This window comes from Wyeomyia smithii, chromosome 2, assembly GCF_029784165.1.
Source record: "Wyeomyia smithii strain HCP4-BCI-WySm-NY-G18 chromosome 2, ASM2978416v1, whole genome shotgun sequence".
Taxonomy (NCBI): domain Eukaryota; kingdom Metazoa; phylum Arthropoda; class Insecta; order Diptera; family Culicidae; genus Wyeomyia; species Wyeomyia smithii.
Window position 1 is genome coordinate 8,397,075 of NC_073695.1, and position 19,779 is coordinate 8,416,853.

General features: G+C 39.6%; 1 protein-coding gene across 1 annotated transcript in view; it reads right to left on the reverse strand.

Annotated features, from left to right (window-relative positions):
• Window positions 1-19,779, reverse strand: part of LOC129726149 (uncharacterized) — a 386,566-nt gene that overhangs the window by 130,526 nt on the left and 236,261 nt on the right. Inside the window, exons 7-8 of the mRNA XM_055682836.1 lie at window positions 10,359-10,444; window positions 7,430-7,666 (exon numbers count right to left, since the gene is read on the reverse strand). Of these exons, the coding sequence (XP_055538811.1) occupies window positions 7,430-7,666; window positions 10,359-10,444 (323 nt within the window). The remainder of the gene's footprint in view (window positions 1-7,429; window positions 7,667-10,358; window positions 10,445-19,779) is intronic.

Consider the following 19,779-nt stretch of genomic DNA (forward strand, 5'->3'; position numbering starts at 1 on the left):
CTCCTGTCTCTTGAATCGTCCTGCTCATGCGTTCAGCCAGTCTATTTTGCTGCTGCATTCGTTCTTAGAAACGCCATGCATTTCTTGAATACCCCAAATGCATCCTCCTGGAACTTCAGGAAATATGCAAACGTCGTTCTGCTCCCATTATCGATAAAAGTGACGAAATATTTGTTCCCACCGATTGAAGGTTTCTCCATTGCTCCAATTAAATCCGAATGGTCTAGCTCAAGAACATCACATGCCCTTGTTCAACCGGATTTAAATGGCATCCTCTGGTGCTTTCTTCCGATGTGACATTCGTTCCTTCACCAATTCAGGTAATCGTTTCACGCTGTCTACGTTTAGATGAGCTATTACCGATGCCAAAGTATTAAATCGGTTGATGAACGTGCCACACATGCCCTCGGAAGACCAACATGATGAAGTTGATAACGACCGTCTTTCTCTTGCCCCATGGCGATGACTTCTCCCGTTGATTTGTCCCTGACTACAGACGACTTCCTTGTAAAAGTAGATGCAGTAATATTTCTTGCAAATGCGTCTCACAGACAATAGGTTGACTGCGAGATCTAGAACACACAAAGCATCGCCAATATTTAGGCTACAGAACTCACCGTCTACATCAGCATCAAACTTTACGCGTCCAACTGCGTCAACTGGTATTTCAGGTGCATCAGTAACATAAATGGTCTAAGATGACTTCTTTGCTCCTACGAAAACCATTCTCGTTGCTGCTCATATGGTCTCCAGCTTCGAAATCCAAAATCCACTCATCTACTGATTGGTTCTATTTTTTACATACCTATAAAGCCTTTTTTTTTCGAACGTTCAGGGAACTTTTCTCATTCATGCAAGGCTGTGATTGCGATTTCTTTGGACATTCCGATGCATAGGGGCTTATTACGGGAGTCACTTCACGGTGAGAACGAAGTGAAAAAAGACGCGTGCAAACCAAATGGGAATCACTTTCACCGTGCCTATTACGGTTGTCACTTCACCGTGAAGTGACTCCCGTAATAAGCCCCATAGTTACCAAACCTTTTACATTTGAAACATCTCATGTTGGATTTGTCCTCCTTCTTGGTCGGCTGCTCCGGATGCATTGCATACGCCCCAGTTGATCCGCCGGCATTGAAATTGGAATCGATCATCCTGGGAAATCTTTCATTTGACCCAATCTGAACCTGATGCATTCATTCCCGTGACCATGGGCTAGTATCACTTCGGCAAACCCATCATTAGAACCAGTGACGTCCATTCATCATCTAGCGGAATTTCAATCTGCTGCAGGCTTGTGGTCAAAATTTCATCAACATACTCCTTTACAGACGAAATCGCGGATTCAGTAAGGTTTTAGTTCTACTTCTCAATACTCAAGCAAATTGTCTCTCTTACATTCGCTGATACTACGTTCAAGTATGGAGAATTCACAGCTTTCCAGGTTCCCTCCTTTATCACGATCATATGCATACCGAAGGCCCCCGTCGTGTATTGCTCACGGCCTCGAAGCTTCTCCAACGGTTGATGGGAAACGCTACTCGGAATTCTCTGCTAACACACCTTTGTTAAATGATTACGTCCGGCGGAGCACATGGTGAACCAGTTCACCGTAGCCGTTGACTTGCTCAGGGATGCTCGAATAACCCGAAAAAAATTTCGTACGATTTTTTGAAGTAGAATACTTCTCTCAGGAAGTTCGGCTACATACACGCAAAAGTTAAAGTCTTGTACAATCATTGTGTCTTCCCGATTCGCACAAATGTTGCACAGAAATCGCACAATAAATGTGTGAAACGCATAACGCAACAGTTGTACTGCGAATACATTGACATAGAATGAAATCAGAATATGTATCATATACCGACACTTTATTTCTCACGTCGAGTGTATTAGTGACTGCTACTCATGGAGCAGTGCAAGCAGCAAACCACAACTTGTGAACTCACTAGATTTAAATAGCTATAATACTCGATCGATTTATCTCGAAGGATTTGGTAATTAAAAATTACCATTTAATGATTTGCAAAAAAACGAAACAAAATTCTGTTCACAACATTTTGTAATCCACACTAGCTTCACCGCAAAACTAGCAAAACCCTCCTTTCCACAAAGCCACAAAAGCGTTGCTGATTTTTTATGGCAACACTTGAATTGTGAATAATTATTATTTGTCATTCTGTGCACGCACTTTTTTCTCAAGCGACGAGAGAAATTTCTCTCTCGCTCGTAGAATTTCCATGTATGTGCGACAAGACTAGACACGTCACATACAATTTGCAGGTTGCACTTTCGCTTCTCTTTCGGTTCGGATTGCGACGCGCAGGCGATATCTCGTTGCTTCACGAAATGAGCGAGACACCCGTGCTTTACCCACATACTTGATACCAGTGTTGTTAGTCTCACTCATACTGTCGGTGCGTGCTTGCTACTACTCAGAGAAATGCATGGAGAAGAAAAAGTATCTTGAAATCGTGTGTGCAAAAGACTTGAAAAGCGTAGTATATGTCTCGTCCTCAAGCAGGAAGGAGGAGAATGGTTTTGCTTCTCGCTCGCTTTGCAATGCTGCTTGATACCAGTTGAAACTGTTTAGGTGTAGTAGTTTGGAGCTGCCAAATACATTGGAGAAACGCTAGAGCATTAATTACGTTATGCCCAACACGCAATCATTGTACTGGTTCCGAATTACATCACCAATTGCGCTAAAAACGCACAATTTTGTGCTGGTTTCGCACCATCCAACTTTTGCGTGTAGGTATGTGAAATGAAAATCTAAAACCGAAAAATGTGAAAAATATGTCCAATTTCAAATGCTAATAAATCAGTTAGTATTCAATGGATTTCCTTCGTTCTTGCAGCAGTAGATTGGAAAATCTTTTGAGATTCTTCCCAAAAGAAAACAATTGTAATTTTATTATTCACACTATTGTTCTATTGAAAATAGTCAAACCTTGTCAAAACGAAAAATCGACCTCTGATTGGTCGTTATATGATTGCTTCCCAAGCACGGTCGACCGAATCATATACCTTGCAATTGAAAACATGCTATTTGGCCTATATAAGAGCCTGTTTCAGCCGAAACCGCTCATAATAGTTCTAGACAGCGACAACAGCAGTCGTCCTTCCTTAGCAGCAGCACTAGCCCTGTGGTTGGTCACCACGTCTCAGGACCAGCGCGGTTCTTCTCAGCGTGTGTCGCCAGACCACCATTATTCCCCCCGTGTTGGGGCAGCATGAAGATTGCCATCAGGAAATCCAATTTTAAACAATTCATTGAAAGTTAATAATTTTTGACGACGCAAGCAAGCATTCTGTGTTGGATCCTAGCAATTTAAATCTGTCGCACCCGTCTAATTTACTGAATGTGAAATAGCTTGCACAGTGCATGTTGTCCGAGTATCTTAATTCCACAGTTAGGGCAGCTCAAAGGTTGCGATCAGCTACCGATTTTGAACCGTAAAATGCCTTTTTCAAGGCAAATAAACAAATAATTGAAGGTTAATAATTTGTTTATTTGCCTTGCCAACACAAGCAGACATTCTGTGCGGGATGCATTCAAATTCTGTTGTAGTTGTCTACTTTTTACTTTATTTAGTAAACCCCCTACTGTAGGGGCAGCGCAAAGGCTGCAATCAGCATAACAGACTTTGAATAACAAACTGCCCTGTTAGAACGCATTCACAAAAGCAGTTAGTTCGAATAGGCAGAGCTAATATGAAGTCGATTCAATCAATCAGCATTAACAGAATTTCGTCGTCTCCCAGCTGCCAAGTTGCAACATGATGCAACACACAACGGCGAGCAAACGAAATCGCCTGATGTTACAAGCCGCAATACGGTTAGTGGTAAAATTGTTGCGTGTGTGAGAGCACCATCGGTGTTTATTCGCTGGATACAAAAATCAAATGCGAATTGTGGAGTAATTCGTCTGAAGAACATTAGAAAATGGTAAACCTGAACAGAAAGGCGTGGCCTATTTCGTCGCACCATTCGGCTATAAAAGAGTGTTTCTGGGAAAACTAGCTACATTCATCAGTCGGATGGTGAGCTGGATGGACCGTCCACAACCGTGACAGCAGTAGCAGCAGATATCAGCACTTAGCAGTAACAGAAGATAGGTTGGTCACCACATCTCAGGCCTCTGCCAGGCTGAACGCCAACGCGAGCGGTAGGGCGAGATTTTTGCCGTACATTAGCCGGCACTTCGTCTAATGGAAATGTTGGATCATTTTGTTCAGAAGAATATTACTGTCGGTTATATTACAGAGATGCGATTACATTATATCCGATATGGAATTGAACAATTGTTCGTTTGAGGAGTTGAAAGCTTTGGGTATCAGCAACAGTATGGTAACAGCCTCAGCGGTAGGTGCAGTCGGTACTTCCATGAGGCCGATGTTATAAGGAAGGCGGCGACGACGAAACAGTTAGGGTGTGCTTAGACGCGCGTCATTTTTCGTTGTTGATATTATTCCTCACATTAAACGACGCGCTTTCGTACGATTGCGGCGGTATTAGCGGTAGATGCATTTGCCAACACTTACTCCAGTAAAGCCGTGTCTAATTTTCAATATGAAAACACCTTTCTATTGTGTGGGCCGTGCGCATTAGGCCTCTGCCAGGCAAAACGCGAAAAGCGGCGCGAACCGATTCGCCCGGCCGTAGGTTAATGTACAGCCGTAAGTAGAGCTGTGTAAAAGTATTCTACTTAAATCTTGCGGTCGTGGCTTTGCACACAACCCTCCCGTGATTTTTTTTTTCACTTTTTGTTGTTAGCTAGCTATTGCTATGTAACAGTTTGCTTAGTGCAATCTTGGGCCCATAACCTTATAGAATAAAACACCTCTAGTTAGGTCGATTAATTAGCAACGAATAAAATTGAATAGTGCTTTTCATGAAGTATTTTCTTAAAAACATGTTGTAATTGCCATGTTTGAAAACAGAATATACTGATTAGCCTAAATTCGCAATTTAATTTTTCAAAGACAAAATTGGCATATGGAAAATAGGTACATAATTTTGAATTCCGTGAAAGATTTTTTTTCAAAATGCAATGTTTTTTCGATTTTATCAAGGTCAAAAAAAAATTTCACCGTGAATTTGTCGAAACGTGAGTTTAGCGAAATGATAAAAATTATATTTTTGGGTTGTATTCAATTGAAGTTTAACCCTCTAGTGCCCAGTGCCGCCTTTAAACGGTCTTCAATTGAACCTCTAAAAAGCTTCAATAAGAACTTAAAAAATGTTTAGAAAGCTTCATAGTTTTTTTATTCGAAGTCAGTCCAAAAATTAATTTGGGCACTAGAGGGTTAAAATATTCCAACTAAAATGATGCACTTTCATAGATCAATCGAATATAAGTTCAAGATACAAACGAATAAACAAAAAAAAGTTAGTTCATAATGTTTTTCTCCAAAGAATTTTTACGAACTTTCTCAAGGGACTATGTGGAACCACTAGATTTTATAATTTTGAAATCTATGCTGTCCACTGTAGCTATCAACAGCTCTTCTTTCTCAACTACTCGAATAACAGAAGAAGAATAACTATGAACATGCAAGAACACAAGGCACGAGTGAAAATGATTTTTCAAATACTTTTTCTACAGCTGGAAGTACATTATACTTGATGTAGATTTTTTTAAAAAGCGTGATAAAAACGAAAAAAGCTTGGGAAAATGGACTGTTATTAAAATCGGAAAAGCACTGTATTAGAATGTCCAATGATGTAAAATATTCGAAGATATAAGAAATGGAAAGTAGATTGCTCAAAATCCAAAAAAAAAAGACTTTAATTCTTTAAAATCCTGTAACTCGAGTTATGATTATAATAGCTCTAAATGATAGGTGTTCTTCGTGAATAATTTTCTTAAAAACGCAATGAAATTATCATATTTGAAATCAAATACGCTCAATTACCGAAAACCGCAACGAAATGTTCAAATGCAAGAAAGAAATATCTGGAAACACTGCCGCTTAAAATAAATATTATTTTCTGATTTCTTGAGCATTTTTTTTTCAAAAAATTTTTAGAACTTGTATTTTTTGCCATTGTTAAAAGAAAATAAGTGTTTTGACATAAAACGGCACTTATATCAAAGAGTCCCATGAACGAGGGGTGGTGGGAAGTTGTGATTTTTGCATATATAAACTTATTAAACAATTCCTTAAATTATGAGTTAAACACTTGAGATTAAATGACTCACAAGAAAAATTACCCTCTAGTACCGCCTTTAGACGGTCTTCAGTTAAGCCACTAAAAAGCTTTTTTTTTAAGATTTGGTCCACTGCGACCATTATTTTGATCTTTTGTGGTAAGCTTTAATCAATGCTTAAAATAAGTTTAATTAATACTTAAAATGTGTTTATAAAGTTTCATAGTGATTTTTTCGAAGTCTGTCTAAAAATTAACTTGGGCACTAGAGAGGGTAATAATGTTCCCTGTTGGAAAAGCAGTGTTTTCAACGAAAAGTTGCTAATTTGATATTACCTAGTCCCCATTTTCGAATAGCTGAAAGTTGTACAAGTTGGAGTGTTGCTAAAGAAATGTTTGAAGTCCGCCTGAAAATGAATTTGGGCACTAGATGATTAATAAACAACAGGAAGCTTTTTCTTAAGCTTTATCTCGTATGAAACTTCGTGCCAGTAACTATTCTTTGCAATATTTTACACTATCCCCAACTAAAACCTCAGAAATATTATTAGAATTACTGAAGCAAATCTCTCGAAAACCCATGGCAAACTTTCCCATATTTTCGTAATCAAGTAAAGTATCAATAATAATCTTCCATTCACTCACCCGGACTATAATCCTCCGGCATGAAGAATCAAGCGCCTATTGATCCGGCACCGGAAAACTTTTCTGACCATATTGTGTGTTGAGCCAGTTGCTTGTCGCAATTTTCTCCGGCGGAAAGTCACCACTTGCTAAAAGCGCCCCGGGCCTCGGGTCGCTAACTCTCCGCTCCTCAGGAGTGACAGTCGAAAGCAGAACCACGGCAAACCCAAAGTGACAAAAGTCAGCGCCCGAGTCGGCAGTGATCCTTCGCGCCGGGTACCCAAGCGGGTAAACAGCAAAACATCCGGACGACAAGTGTAAATACACACAGCACAAGGATGATGCAAGAAAAAAAGTGCTGCCCTGGGGGAACCATTTTTTATATCATACGCGGCTATAATTGAAAGCAGTTCGTTTTCGTTTCTCCCCACGTTGCCAGAAATGCTGCAAGCGTGATTTGGAAGAAAAGAAAAAGTCTAACAAAGTTTGCAAAGTCTGCAACGCTCAGGAGAGTGTAACAGTGGCTATGATACATGGAGGAAAACAACAACAAAATATGTTGTCGAATGCTAATCGACTCAACATTAAATAATAGAAAATCTTGTTAATGATTCTTCTGAAATATGTACAAGGATAGCTTAAATTCACTTACCTTTTCACCAGTGCCTTGTGTTCATTCTCCTGGCTGATGGAGACCATCGCATGCTTACAGGTGGGTACCACCTTCTGTCGGATTGTCCAATAGCAGGTCACGTTCCGTGGATACATTCCCGGATAGTTTGGACTTTGTAGTCGACATTTTTTCCTATAACACTCGTCGTACTGTCGGGTACAGTAGGTTCCAGGTGTGACGCGGCCCAACTCCAACAGCTCGTTCGGGGCACCGTACCTGTCGTTTCAAGTAGGAAAAATTTACGATCAGTACGTGTATTGCCGATTAAACAGTTGCAGTGCCAAATAGATGACTTCTTGAACTGGTCGAAAATTGAAATGATGAGAAATAGAACAAAAAAAAAAACTTTTCACAAATCCAAACATCTCACCCCGGAAGGAAACAAGCAACAAACGCACGCACAACCGAAAGTTCTCGACAACAATAGCCATTTCCAGCTTGTCTTCGTTGTAATAAACACGAACGGGTTGAAGGGTTTCTCACTTTCTAATCAGTTTTCCGACAAGTTATCTAATCTATATAACTTCGGAGAAAAATCCTTCCCCGAAATCCTAAACACACTCACGTATGAAAAACAGGACAATTTTGTTTTTTTTTCGATGAATCTTTTGTCGGCTTTCTCCGATGCAAACCCGAAAACTTTTCTCCTTCACCTGCCCGGGACAGTGGAATATGTCTGCAATGTGGTCTGTATTTTTCCAATTTTCCGCCTCAACGGTTCCAAATTAAGGCGAATAAATGAATCAATGAATAGATTTCGGTTGAAAATGCACGCACATGAGGCCAGCACGCAAACACAAACAGACACACAGACGCAGTCATGCGTGCGCCCGAAAGGCCTGTCGGCAGCGGCGGCAGGTCGCCGTAACCAGTTTGGCTGGCGGAAAAATAAGAAAAACCAATTTTTGTTGTTTCCCTTGCTTACGGGTTTCTTTCAGGTCGGATTTTACAAATGATGACAGAGGGGCGAGTTTTCCGGCCGGCAGCGGAAGAGTGGGGCAGTTGGACATTGACTGCTTTCCACTGGCACTATCGTTCCGGGATGGAGCCCGAGTGGCGCTGCTGTGATTAAACTTGAATGAGATTGTTTGGAATGCGGTTTGAAGCGATTAAATGATGAATATTTCATCAAGATGATGGCTCGGGCGGAATTAATTTCGAATGGAAGTTTGTCTTCTTTCGCACAGGAGGTTTTTTTTCACCGCTTCAAAGTTTTCTTGTTATGCGTTAAGAATCGTTGCATCAAGGTGTAAATAAAACATTCTTGCTAGTAGTTTTATTTGAATTTGAGAGAAGAGAATAGATTGGAATCTTTTATCTAAATATCTTAATAAATTGCATTCGAGAAGCAAGGCACCACGTTATAAGATATTTTATAAGAAGCTCTTTTATTATCGAGTAATACTCCTAAGCCTGAATTCTTGGGAGAAAATATTTGGTTGGATGCTTAACCGACAGTAAATTTCATGTTGTTCACTATTAACTATGGATTGGCTGAACTTCATTTTTATTGAAAAGCCATGTTTTAAAATGAACAAGGTTGAGGTCAAAAACCAATTTTTTTTCTCGAATAGTCGATTTCTGTAGAATAAACAATTCTAGTAGCAGTCTCGAGAAAAATAAAGCAAAACTAATCTATCAACTGAACCGATCAGAAATGCAAACTCCACAGACAACATCCTCAACCTCACACAACAATTTGATTCGCTTCGGTTCGGGCCACCGTGAAATCGGTAACCCACTTTACCTAGCTCCAACCGAACAAAGCGGACATGCGCTTGACATGTACAGTTTGTGGAAAATAGTTTGACTGCTTGCAGAATAACTTCCGGCACCGAGAGCCTTTGAAGGTGCCTTGAAGTTTTGGGCAACAAGAAAACATTAAACCATACACTCCCCCGCCTCCATCACCCCCTCAAAGGGCAATACTGCACAATATAGTCAACCATTAGAAACAGAACGACAAGAAGTGAGTCTTTGTTGGCCGAGCCAAACAGGAGCTATGTACTAAACAGTGCAAGTAACTCGCACAAAATGGACAAAAGGAAACGGTAAGAAAAGACGGTAAACATTGGCAAACGATTCTTCGGCCTGGTAAATCTCTTTGAATGAGAGTGCAGAAGGAGGGCTAAGTCATCTTGAATGATTACGGCAATGCCCGAATGCAAATGACGACGGAATGCAAGCGGAAACAGGGCGAGGCCCGGCTGAAGGAAGCGGAAATGCTGCAATCAAAACTTGTTTTCCCATGTCCTCAGACGGGTGCTCAGTTTATCTGTCCCTTTCTCTCTCACCCGCTATCGGTGCTGTTTGTTTGTGTGGGTGTGTGTGTATGTTTGTGCACTCTGTACTAAATGCACATTCAGAATAATTCGTGAATAGGGAAATGCTGTGAGCTGAATTTTCGAATTGTTGACCCGAATGGTGCAAGGCGGTTACACCCAGCATATACACAGTAGGTCACAAACAACTGAGTGTAGCAGAAGAGAATCTGTTGAATCACAATCAGTGATACTGTAAGGCTAAATTGTGTCTGATGGCTGAATGTGCCGTCGTTTTGTGTGGGTTCGTATGCTGGAGTGGACGGCTTCGAGTCGGGGTTTTGGTGCTGCTGCTTAAGCATCAAAACCGTTTGAAAGGACCATCGAGGTGTGTGTTCCATTCAATCGTAGTGTTTTGTAAGTGGTGCTTGCGTTTATTACACCGTCAGAGCGTGGGGAAAACGATTGATCGTGGTGGTTTCGTAGCGATAGAGTATTATCGTCACTTTGATATGATTTCCTCGAGAACGAAAATAATATGCTAACTTCATCACACACAGCCATTCACAGGTTCTTTTGCTACATCAAATGAGTGGGAGGACCGTAATTTAGGACCGTGTTTTTGCAACGTACGAAAATAACCTTACCTGACAATGGCGTCTGATTGACTTATGAATTTGTACCGGATGCGAAACTCGAACGGCGTTCCGGTCTGCATTGGTGCATGGAAAACCTGAAAAGAAAGGCAACAGAGAAAAATTATTAGATATAGGAAAAGCACACAATCGATCGGAGTTATTAGATTACATTCGTTCCGTGCATTTCGATACTTAGAGTGCTTTTTTTGTTCAACCCTCCGTCAACTGTATTCAAATGGAAGGTAACATGCGAGTGAGAATACTGTAGAACATAAGCCAATATGACGGCTTTTCTTTTGTTCTGTCATGTGAATGACGACTTTTTTTGCTGGGTCTTGTCGAATGCAACAAAATTTCAGTATCTGTGCAGTGTCAGTGTTTAGACTAAGGTAAATTTTGTTTGACTCTCTTGCAAGCAAATTAAGTTTTATGAATAAAAGGATTATGTGTTTTAATTCGATTACATTCCAAATACTTTACATAACCGGCTGACTTATTTGATTCTTTCAAAGTAAATTTGAGTGATTCTCAATACTAAAAAGTCAATTATCATCTACTCAAAATTTCATACTTAATTTGTTGAAGTCCATAGTCAATCTGTATTCATTTTATACAATTCAAATAGAAAGACATTGCTTAAAATAACTATTTCTTTCAAAATCTCATAAAATCCTTAAGGCTTTATTAAATTCAATGGATCTTCATGGTACCCAAAATGTTCTGTGCTAAAAACCTTAAATCACTTTTTGAAAAAACTTTTTGTAAGAGTTATAACTTGTTATTTTTTGCGGGCCAGTTCTTGTCGTCAAAAATTAACACAATGGCAAAATATTCTATTTACAACGAAAAAAAAAAAATAACGAGAAAGGCCACACGATAAGATGTACATTACAAAATGTTAATTAAAGCTGATATTTTTATTGCTTAAATTGAACATCAGTTGCTTATGTTGACTCACGACTGCTGTTTCAAAAGAACCTATTCGAGAATGTAACTGATGAATAAAGTATTCTATATCAGAAAAACGGGTTGTTAAATTGAAAAAGTTTTTTCGACAAAGTTATAGGCAATAAAAATGTGGCTCTATAAAAAATATGTACACAATTAAAAAAAGTTGTGCCAAAATTGAAAAATTATCACAAAATAACAAAAGTCCACTTCTTAAAGTTCCGATTTCTCGTACTAGTACACATTGAAGTCTGTTCGAACATGGTAGAATAAAAACTAGAAATGTTATGATTTTTGAAAATTTTTATTTTTGGAATTATTATTTTCTACTTTGCCGAAGACACTCGATCAAACAACCACCAACATTTTTTCAGAGACTTAAATGAGTTAACATGACATTGAAGCAGCGAACCCTAGGAGCAATTAACATGCGACATTTTGACGTAAGTTGACACATTTCTACACTGGCTAGAGGCACATAATTTCACAGGAATGGTTAAATAGCAACTGTTTTGAGCCTTAGGGCAGCCTTTATGTTTCGCTTCCATCGACCAGTGTAATCATTCATTTGCTGCTCATCGTGAATTTTCTGAAATATCCTTTTGTTCGTCGCTCGGCGATTCGAGATATGAAGCCATATGTGCTGTTAACTTGATCCGTTTTTGGAATTTCGCTCATTGAAGGACTACTACAAAATTTTATGAAGCGACTTGGTTCCAGTATACACATTCGTTTTACATTACATCTTAGAATGCCTGATGCGGATGCAGATCGTTTATTCGTAACATCTCTTATCGTATTTGTGAAACCGGAAGATCAATCATAAAAACACTTTAAGCAAACAAAAACAGAACAATCGAAATTTTAAAATAAATGGAACTAAAGCGAAATGACATAAAAATAATCAATTTCATCATCATTATATCATTCTTTCAAAAGAGGGGAGATGTAGTATAGGCATTTTAGATAATTTCGATTGTCTGGCGAGCGTGTTTTTTACATACAAATCGATGCTGGTTTTCCAATAACGCATTTTCTTGGATCTCTTTGAACCAGGATTACCTGTAGCATTTTTTACCGAGAGCTGATCTATAGGTTGGATTTTTTATCAATTACTCATTCGAAAATTTCGCAGCTAAAACAAGTCTCCTAGTAATTATTTTGAATTATTTGTGTGGCATATTTGGTCCCATAAAATATTGACTTTCGTTTTTCTTAAATTTATAACCCTATAACTCAATTATTAAGCCCTAGAAAATTTTAACTTTTCATTTTCCAAGTTGATGAGTCTATAACTCGAAACTTTACGACCATCCCAACACTGCAAGTAAATATCCACTTACATGTAGTAAACAATTTTCCACAGTCCGATTCCAGATAACATTCCAATTGTCCCTTTTTCCCATGATCAAAAACCAACATTCCGACTAATAAATTCCCACAATCTAACCGATTGTCTCCAGTATCAATTTCCATAGACGCAATCCTCAACAAATCTAACTTTGGCAATAAATTAAGTGCATGCTTACGTGTACTAACCAAGTTATAATTTCACACGCTTCAACTGCATAGCGTGACTGGAAATCAGCTGACGCGTGCAGTGGGCGATCTTCGAACATTCACGAGTCGATTCTGGCTGTCGAAAATATTCATGTTGGGTGATATTTGGGCAATTCCGGCCTATTGGATATTTAGCCATTTCATATTTGGTAAACTGGAAGCAGGGATGTTATCTGCTCACTTCAAGTGCACAAAGAGTCAACTTTCCGTTTTTCACATTGAGAAGAACGCCTGCAGCCGTTGAGAAACTTACCAGCACAAAGAGAAATGACGCGAACGAAAAAAGAGAATTGATAGTGCACAATTTCACTCTTTGTTTCTCTTTGTACAGAGAAATTGGTCACTTCGCTTGCCGCAAGCGCTAGAGCATGAAACAAAAATAGCTACTCTAATCTCTATAACCTTTCATAGTAATGTGGTAATTACCACTGTCAAAGGCAATGTGTTTATGACCGGGATTTACTGTGTCTGAAATTCTCGTGTGTTTTGGGTTTGTCATTATTACATCAATATTATATTTTTGTTTTGTTACAACATTATTAAAAAACAGTATAGGTAATTTTCATTGCCTATTAAGAGATATTGTTTTTTTTTTTAATTGAAATGTTTGTTGGTTTTGTGATGAGGACGTATCTGAGCTTGGAAATATGATGATGTGCTATAGCTTGGCGCTTGCTTTTTACCCTTCCCGCGGGGGCATTTTCCAACCTCATCAATTGATTTACACGTTGTACTCAGTGATGCCATATTTGCATCTGTATTTTGAGGATCAAAAAATCTTGTCACTTTGATAAAATTTCGAAAAGCTTGTTTAACATATATCATGATTCGTTCATTCACACGCTCACGCGAAGCATATAAATATAATATACAGGTTTCGAAATGATCAAGGTAGATGCTTTTCACTGCGATAATCGTTTTTTTCCTCTGACGGTGGCTAAATACATTCATGAACAAACATGTCAAACGAGTACTCGCCATCACGACGTTTTTCACCTCGAACGTATTTTGACATTCACGAGCAAAAGCCTACTGTGACGCACGCTAAGGAAGCGAAATAAAATGAAAGTGTTGACTGTTTACAAGCCTGATAATAAAACAAGCCTTGCAACATTTAAGTTCATTTTTTGCCTTTCTCCTAGAAAGGTATAGCAATCACTGGAAAAACCAAAGGTATAAAAGTGGTCCCAATGGCCGAATGTCATATACCACTCGACCCCTTTCGACGAACTGAGCATTTTCTGTATGTATGTATGAATGTGTGTATGTTGTGTGTGTCTTTTCTTAGAGATGGCTGGACCGATTTTCATAAAATTAATTGCAAATGAAAGGTCTAGTTGCGCCATAGGTTGCTATTGAATTTCATTGTAATCGGATTGTTAGTTTAGAGGTTATGTATCAAAATGTAAAAATCACGAAACATCGATATCTCAGAAACCACACATCTGATTTGATTAAAATTAGTTTCAAATGAACGGGCTACCTTAAAAAGCCTTAACTTTTGAATTTTATGAAGATTGAACATGTGGTTCAGAAGTTATGGAAAGAAACGTGTTCTGGACACTATTTAATCTCACTCATGTTTCTCAGAGATGGCTGGCCCGATTTTTATAAAATTAGTGTCATATGAAAGGTCTTGTTGCACCTTAAGACCCTAATGATTTTTTACAAACGGATTATTACTTTGCCTGTTATGTTTAAAAATGTGAAATCCAGCTATCATAAGAAACATATTCCAAGACAACTTACGCGGACTCACTCATATTTCTCAGAGATGGTTGACCCGATTTCCACAAAATTAGTATCAAATAAAAGGTCTACCTACCTCATAACACCCTATTGAATTTTGCAGTAATCGGACTGTAACTTCGTCTGTAATGTATCGAAATGTGAAAATCACGAAACTTCATTATCTTAGAAACTACACAACAGATTTGAACAATATTGATATCAGATGAACGGGCTAGTTAAGGGTTAACTGATGAATTATGATTGAACACGTGGTTTCAAAGTTTGGCTGCCCCATACGTTACCTTTTCATTTGATTGTAACCAAACTTAAGCAAGCGTTATGTTTTAATTTGTAAAACAACGAAAGTCTATTATCTCAAGTACTACACGACTTATTTGAACATAACTAGTATCATACAAATGAGTCATCTCTCAAACTTACAAATAACAAACTTCATAACAATTTGATATGCTGTTTAAAAGTTTTAGAAAGAAAAGAAATTCAAAGACTATTCAACACTTTACCTGCTTCGATCAATATATATGGCCTCAACATGATTTAAATGTGGTATCGTAATATCTGAACGTTCCCGGCATCGCTCGTGATTAAATTGTTCGATATTAAGAGTCATTGCTTTTATTTCGCTATTTCTCAAGTACTAACATTACGTCAACTTTAATTACAACATCAATATTTTAGAACCCAAAAAGTGGATAAACATTTATTGGATTTAAGCATTCATGTAAATCTATTTTTACAAATAATAAGTTTGAATGAGAAAGGCTGAGTCTGACCGCTAGGTGGATTAATTTGGGTTTTACTGTATCAAGAAGTTTAATTTGCGATCAGCAAAACCTAAAAAATCTGTATAAATCTGTATTATTTCCAGAAATCTGTAATCTGTATATGAAGATATCTGTATGGAAAATACGTAAAAAATCTGAATAAATACAGATAAAATTGCACATGTGGCATCACTGGTTGGACTAAGTACACCAGCGCTAGTGGAAGAATGAGAGATTGATTTTACCCTCGAAAAATACCAATACCAATAACCAGCACATCACACAAACCAAAGCGAGCTTCACAAAGTTCCGAAAAGAGCAACTTTGTGTAGAGGAACAATTCACTTTCTCTTTGTGTAGGTTTCTCAATCTCCTGTGCACTCAGCGCAAGAAAGAAGTCAAAGCAACAAAGAGAAGAGCACACGATTTGAAAACAGAGCAGCGAGTGAGAATTTCACTTTCCTTTTTTTTCCTCTGAGGAGAAACCATCCCTGACTGGAAGTCACCATCTTGGATTTCATAGTGACGTTTGGTGTTGATTCCGGAAATTCTCAAATTAACTTTGGTTGTCTGGAAGTCGTGATTTTGATTTTTAGAAAAACGTTTGAAGTTGATTTCCAGCCTCTACGCATCAACTTGATACAAAAAAAAACCATGTTAGGTGGTGTTTTGATATTTCAGGCTATAAATCTGGGTTAGAAGCCGCCATCTTGGACTTCACAATAACATTTGGAGTTGATTACCGGTTTCTGAACATCATCTCGATTTGGAAATATTCATATTAGGTGATAATTGTCAACTTCAGGTTTTATTCTGAAACCGGATGTCGCCATCTTGGATGCCAGAATGGCGTTTAAAGTTAATTTCCAGCGTCTGGGTAACATTCCGTTGTTTCCAAATATCTATATAGGGTGCTATTGCGCAATTGAAGCCTGTAAGAAACCATGAGTCGTTATCATGCTGCTTCGGGAAATATTGAGTAGTGTTTGGCTATTCGACTACAGAATAGCCAACTACATCTAAAAGACAAGGAACAAATATCAATAAGATTATCTGCGTAGTTGCACTTTAGTTAGCTTATCCTCCCTACGTATAAGTTCTCCATCTAGTAAAATAACCTTCGTTTTCTATATCTCAGCAAAATTTTCTATACAGCGCAGTATTTGTAAACTTTAGATCTTCATTTGGGTAGCCCTAAATATCATTTTCTCGACCACTTTCATTTGTTACTAAAATCGGCTCTACAATAGCACCTTTGGAATTTTTTCAAGAGAATTTTAAATAATTTTAGCTTGAAAGCATATTACCTCACTTGAATCCATTCAACTCTACGAATACGACTGTAATATGCCGTTTTCACTATTTCTATGGACCACAACGTTGCCTTGAAGTTAATGAACAGATAAATACGCAAACTGAATTTCCGGAATGCCTCTACTGAGGGGTAAAATTTTGATCCATTTGAGAATCAGCTTGGTTATGGCCGACAAAGCAGTACACTACCGGTTTCAATTTTAAAAACCGAACACGGGAGGTACTTCTAACAGTTTGTTTGATTCGTCATAGTTCAACTTTTCACAATGTCTAGATAAAATTTTAATGTTTTGTTTCTCCTGCTTGACCGCCATTTTGATAACCTAAGAGTCAATTCCGATGATCACCGTGAAAAGTAAATGTCAAAAATATCATTTCCACTGAATGTGGCATTAGTGAACGGTGGGTATTCCTACGATCAGTGTTGCTGATTATCACTTCATTACACTCAAATACGTTGTCTGCAACCAGAAGTACTCACATTCTGTGCCGAACACGCATCAGTACTGGACGTGTTTGGTGATCGGTCCGATAGAGTATAAAACAAAAGACGTGTGAACAAGTGTTGGCATTGTTTGCCTGGTCGAGTGATATAAATCCGGGTTCAAGGTCGTGCCTTTGTGCAACTGTTTCGCATCGTGACTGCCAGCTGGTGCGTAAGCCGATTTGGCTGCTGGCTGGATTGTGCTACAGCAGTGGACGAGACACAAACGAGGAAAAAGAAGAAGCCATCAGTGTCAGCGAGTCGTATCGCTGTGTGGAGTGATCTCACACCTGGCTCGCTGCTGGTGGCTGTTTGGTGCTGCTGTATTGGTGCTGCTGGCTGTAACGGCTGCTACTTCCAACGATCGGACAACCAACCTTACTGGAAGGGAGAAATAAAAAGGTACGTGTTCTTGTCAGCGCTAGTGCGCTAGACTTAGCGCGATGGATGTAGATCCCTCGCCTCCCGCGCCACCATCCCCGAACCCCTCTGACCCTGACCCTTCTGTTACCCCCTCCCCTGTTCATTCTTCAGTCCCCCCTCGCCCCAGGCTTTACCCAGACGGAGCCCAGGGCAGCTATACTGTTTATTTTCGGCCAAAGGCAGGACCGAAATCGAAAAAGTTGAACCTCTTGCAGATTTCTAAAGACCTGACGAAGGAGTACAAGGGCGTGACCGAAATTTCCAAGGTCCGGCCTAACAAGCTCCGTGTCGTGGTCGGTAACCTGAAAGAGGCCAACGATATAGCTTGCTCTGAGCTCTTCACACGCGAGTATCGCGTTTACATACCCGCACGAGACGTGGAGATCGACGGTGTCATAACCGATTCGAGTCTGTCCGTCGAGTGTATACTGCAAAGTGCCAAAGGGTGCTTTAAGAACAAAACGTGTCCCGAAGTAAAGGTGCTCGACTGCAAGCAATTGCGGTCAGCATCGATCATCGGTGGCAAAACAGTATACACTCCGTCAGACTCGTTTCGAGTTACGTTCGCCGGGTCTGCACTACCAAGCCACGTCTCGATCCACCGGGTTCGTCTCCCTGTGAGGCTCTACGTGCCCCGCGTCATGAACTGCCTGAATTGCAAGCAGTTAGGCCATACAGCCGCCTACTGCTGCAATAAGGCACGTTGTGGCAAGTGTGGGGAGTCTCATGCGGAAGATTCTTGCAGTGTTAACGCTGAAAAGTGTATTCACTGCGGAGAAAATCTGCATGAGCTCTCGACATGTGCGGTGTACATGCAGCGCAGGGATAAAATAAAACGGTCTCTCAAAGAGCGTTCAAAGCGTTCCTACGCTGACATGCTGAAGAAGACCGTTACCACTTCTCCCGTTACTTCGAACCCCTTCGATCTGTTGCCCTCTGAGGAAACCGATTCTGACGATTCACCAGCGGGAGCATCTTACGCCAATCCTGGGGAGTCTAGAAAGAGGAAAAATATTTCCTCTCCTAAACTTCCCAGAAAAGGTCCTAAGATTTCTCAAAGTGAAATGAAAGTTACAAACAAACCAAACAGTGCTGCGGAAAAACCGAAGCAAACTCCTCCTGGGCTGGCAAATTTAAAGTCCCAGAAGGAGTTCCCAGCACTGCCAGGAACATCTAAAACCCCAGTTGCTCCTTTTACACTCCCAGTTGATGAAACAAACTCTGGATTAGTGAAATTTTCTGACATTGTGGACTGGATTTTTGAAACTTTCAATGTACCCGATCCAATTAAAATTTTTCTTACAGCATTCCTCCCAACAGTTAGATCATTTTTGAAGCAGTTGACTGCCCAATGGCCTCTCCTTGCAGCGATTGTATCCTTCGATGCCTAATTCAACTGCGTATATGAAGGATTCTATCTCTGTCTTACAGTGGAATTGTAGAAGTATTTTACCAAAAATTGATTCGTTTAAAGTTTTGATAAATAAAAACAAATGCGATGCATTTTCCCTTTGTGAAACTTGGCTTACTTCAAATATTGATCTCAACTTCCATGATTTTAATATTATTCGCCTTGATCGAGACACCCCATATGGAGGAGTACTTTTAGGGATTAAAAAGTGCTATTCTTTCTATCGTATTAACCTCCCCTCGATTCCAGGCATCGAAGTTGTCGCATGTCAAATGACAATACAAGGTAAAGAGCTTTGTATTGCCTCAATATATATTCCCCCCAGAGCACAGGTTGGGCAACGGCTGCTCTTTGATTTAATAGAACTTCTTCCCTCGCCACGTTTGATTTTGGGAGACTTCAACTCTCATGGCGTGGCTTGGGGTTCCCCATACAATGATAACCGCTCCTCTTTAATCTATAACCTTTGCGATGACTTCGACATGACTATTTTAAACAACGGTGAAATGACACGTATCCCGAAACCTCCAGCGCGCCCAAGCGCTTTGGATCTATCCTTATGTTCGACGTCGCTACGGTTGGATTGCACATGGAAGGTAATCCTCGATCCTCACGGTAGCGACCATCTGCCTATTCTTATTTCAATTACTAACGGGTCAACTCGCATGCGACCAATTGACATTCCGTATGACCTCACACGAAATGTCGATTGGAAGTTATACGAGGAAATGATTTCAAAAGCGGTCGAGTCGATTCAACATCATTCACCACTTG